This window comes from Fulmarus glacialis, unplaced genomic scaffold (assembly GCF_000690835.1).
Source record: "Fulmarus glacialis isolate BGI_N327 unplaced genomic scaffold, ASM69083v1 scaffold11484, whole genome shotgun sequence".
Lineage (NCBI taxonomy): Eukaryota > Metazoa > Chordata > Aves > Procellariiformes > Procellariidae > Fulmarus > Fulmarus glacialis.
In genome coordinates this window covers 3913-7735 of record NW_009206102.1, presented here as the reverse complement: position 1 = coordinate 7735, position 3823 = coordinate 3913, and the positions used below count along the sequence as shown (strand labels likewise).

At 58.8% G+C, this 3823-nt stretch overlaps 1 protein-coding gene across 1 annotated transcript in view; it reads left to right on the top strand.

The window, feature by feature from the left end:
- Window positions 1-306: 306 nt before the first annotated feature.
- Window positions 307-3823, top strand: part of LOC104075201 (aldehyde dehydrogenase family 3 member B1-like) — a 6753-nt gene continuing 3236 nt past the window's right edge. Inside the window, exons 1-4 of the mRNA XM_009575627.1 lie at window positions 307-459; window positions 3003-3113; window positions 3273-3393; window positions 3547-3632. Coding sequence (XP_009573922.1) covers window positions 364-459; window positions 3003-3113; window positions 3273-3393; window positions 3547-3632 — 414 coding nt within the window. The 5' untranslated portion in view covers window positions 307-363. The remainder of the gene's footprint in view (window positions 460-3002; window positions 3114-3272; window positions 3394-3546; window positions 3633-3823) is intronic.

The window sequence follows — 3823 nt, the reverse complement described above, 5'->3', positions numbered from 1 at the left end:
GAGGGATGCTGGACAAGTTTGGGGTCCGTGGGCCGTCATACACCAGTGGGGAGGAGACAAGGGACTGCCGGGAACGGTGCCGTGTAGGGGGCACAAGGAGACCTTGCTCCCGGCAGCAAGGGGAAGACCCAGGTGTCCAGGCTCCCTGCCCTCTCCCCAGGGACTCTGGGGCTCCAGTTTGATGCTGGGCTGTGGTAAAGCGGAGCTGGGGCGATGTGGAGCTCCTCTCCCTGGTCACCCGGAGCGTGAGGGGCTGTGACAATGCTGGGATCCCTCTGACATCCCTGTCCCCACAGCGCTAACCCCTATGCGGGGCTGGTGAACCACCTTCGGACAGCCTGGCTTTCGGGGAAGACGCGGCCCATGGAGTACCGCGTGGCCCAGCTGGAGGCCGTGGGACGTTTCTTGGATGAGAAGAAGGAGGACATCCTGGAGGCCACTGCCTTGGACATGGGCAAGGTGAGAGGGGGCCGGGTGCTAGCCACAGGGTCACATCTCTGGGGCTCTGCAGACCCCTTCTCTGGGTCTTGCATCCTCCTGGGTGCAAGTGTGGGGGTCTGGGCATAGGGGTCCACTTGTCGGGGTCCAGCATCCCCCTTGATGAGCTCCAGGGCTGGTGTGGTGCACCCGTAGGTGCTGGGTCCCTGCAGAGCTCTCCACAGCTGGGGTTAGCCACAGCACACGTAGGGACCACGGCACTCTCGTAGCTGCTAACCTCGTCCCCAGTGCACTTAAACCAGGCAAAGCCCCTGTTGGCCGATGTGAGGTGGGAACCTCAGCCTTACTGAGCTTTATGCATCGAGTCCCTGGTGTCTTCATGTGACCTCCACAGAGGCTTGGGATGCTCCTCGCCAGCCCGGTCGCACCCGGGATTACTGGTGTTGTGCAACGTGCTGGCTTTGCACATTCTTCCCCGGGCTGCTCAGGTTCGGGGCAGCTCGCTGGCCTCACAGGGACTGGTTTTGCTGGCATGGTGCTGAGCCGTGCGGTGGCACAGGTGGGAATCTGGATGTGGCTCTGGGTATTGTGGCATGCCGGGAGCTCCCGGATGGTCTGTTGAGGAAGCGGGAGCATCCTCGCCGTGGCTGTGTCTAGCAGTCTCAGCTCATCTCTTCTCTGTCGGTTGCTTCCGGACCCTGTTCTCCCCCTTTTTCCCTTCCTGACGTGAGCTGCAGCCCAACAGACCACCACACGCTTTGGTCATGTGGTGTTAGGAAATGTTTTTGGAGGGATGGCTTGCCCTGGCGCAGCATAACTGGTCTTATCTGGTAGTGGTAGCACTCGGACCCAAAGGACTTGTGTCTGCGGGTATATCAGCGCAGCGGCCGTGCCCTCAGACACGGGTTTCAACACCCTGACATCTTCCCAGGCTCGTAATTGCCTTGTTTGTTTGACGTGAGGGCCTTCTCCTTCAGCCGTGGGTTGATAGGCATCAGCGCTCGAGGTGTGTCCTTCATCTCTCCTAATTGTATGTAATTAGAGCCGGTTGTCTAGTAATACGCTTGTTATGCAGTCGGGCCTTCATAGTTAGATGGACAGTTCATCTGGTCTTACGTATCTGAGGTGGGTACCTCACCTCCAGGGATGCCAGTTTCTCTCCACTGATGACTGAAGGAATTTGGATGACCTCAGACTTAATGTCCCATCTTACAACCCCCATGTCCCATCAAAACCCTTAATGGCCCATCTTCACCAGCAATTTCCTCATCCTCCTAGTGATGCAACTGTCAGCCCAGGCTGAGAGTGGCCCCGTTGCTTCACCGGACGTCTGATGTGCCTGCTGAGTCCTCACATCTAGGAGCAGCTCGGCCTCCTGGCAGCGGAATGTGTCCAGGCGCTTGAGCGGCGTGGGGGACCTGAAGGTCTCTTGCGTGTGGCTTGGTGGTGGAGCATGAGAGGTTTGCTGCCTTGAGTCAGCAACCAAATGTTCTAACCCCAAAGTGGTGTTTTGCTGCAGCGTTGGAGGAAGGCTCCCACCCAGGGATGCTTTTGGGTTGGAGGAGTCCAAAGGACGTTGTGGTGGAGGGTGTCAGGCAGCTGCGCCCGCTGTGCTTTGCAAACACGGCTTCACAGCGCAGGAGCTTTGCTCCTCCTGCTCTCCAGGGCGACGGAGGGGCTTTACTGAGCCTGCCGAGTTATCTTCTCGTGTCTTCACACTTCTTGTGCAAGAACGGTCCTGAGCTGTGCTTCACGGCTGTGGTTACGGCAGAGGAGGGGACCCACCGCCTGCAGGAAATGCTTCGGCGCCCTGCGATCCCGGCTCTCACATCCTGCCACCGCTCCCGAGTCACCGTCCATTTAGTCATTGCCTGTTGGCATGGTCTATCTTGGAGAAACCTGCTGGGTTTGTTTAATTCCCCGACTGGGGCATCTTACCTGACCTGCCTTTCCCAGCTGCGTGCCGGCTCAGTGCAGGAGCCCCAGGAGCTGCGGGGGGTTTCTGCCCAGGACGGGAGTCTGATGGCATTCAGCCGAGCTCCATCATGAGGCATTTAATTAAGTGGTTGCTCTTCTTCATACTTCTCTTTGAACAAAGCAAGGTCCTAAGTTCAGCTTTCGTGCACGGGCTGTGGGAGGGAGCTTTGCTTCCAGCTCATGTGCCCAAGTGGTCGGGACACAAACGCACCGGTGTGAGAGCACTCTCCCATCTCAGGTCAGCGGCGCGGTACCAGCTTTTCTGGAGCTTCTGGGGCTCTGGTGACATTGCTTGGTCCCCCCTTGGCTCAGGGCTCTGTTGCCAGGCGAGCAGTTCACAGATGCTGAGCTCAGGAGGCTGTTAAATATTGTTTTTTTCCTCTGGCCAAATACCTATTTTCATAAAATTTCAGGGACTGTGATATTCCCTGGGGGTTGCAGGAGGTAATAGCAACTTCTGCTTAATACCTTCTACTTAATAGCTTTTAACTGCTCTTCATGGGCAGAAGAGGGGGGAGATGTCTACTGCGGATGGGGAGGAGATGGGGTTGGTGTTGGGGTGATGCTTATGCGATGTCTGTCCCCAGCCGTCCTTTGAGGCTTACTTCACCGAGATCCTCCTCTGCAAGAACGAGCTCAACAACACCCTGAACAACCTGTCCCACTGGATGAAGGACGAGAACGTGGACAAGAATCTGGTAAGGGGGAAGCTCTGGGCTGACCTGGGAAGGGAAGAGGGGGAGACGAATTGCGGGTGGCAAGGGGCAGAGCGGGTTGGGGAGGGGAGCGCTGCGTGCTGGGCTGAGGCAGGGCGGGAGGCGGTGGGAACGGCACTGAGGTCGTGGCCTTGCTCGCAGGTGACACAGCTGGACTCGGCCTTCATCCGCAAGGACCCGTACGGGGTGGTGCTCATCATCGCGCCCTGGAATTACCCCATCCACCTCTTCCTGGTGCCCCTCATTGGGGCCATCGCTGCCGGTGAGCCGAACCGGTCCTCTGGCCCGGAGGATCCAGGCAGTGCCGGGCACCGGCGAGGGGGTCTGGGGGGGGGGCTTCGTCCCTAGGCTGGGGTACCAGAAAGGCTGGCTGTCACCGTGTCACTGCTCTGATGTCCTGTCGATCTCGCCCCAGGTAACTGTGTTGTTGTCAAACCCTCGGAGACAGCCAAGAGCACTGAGAGACTTGTTGCCGAAATGCTGAGCTGCTACCTGGACAACGTAAGAAGCTCTCCCTGTCCTTGTCCCTGGCCCTGGCCCAGGGCCGTGGTGTTCCCAACCCTGCCTTGCACACACCAGCACCACACCATCCCTGGTTTCAGGTGCTGCTGTACCTCCTTCCGCCACGCTCAGCCGGTGTCCACATGCCCACCAGCCCGGGATGCTGTTGGTGGCCCGGGCAGGCGCTGACC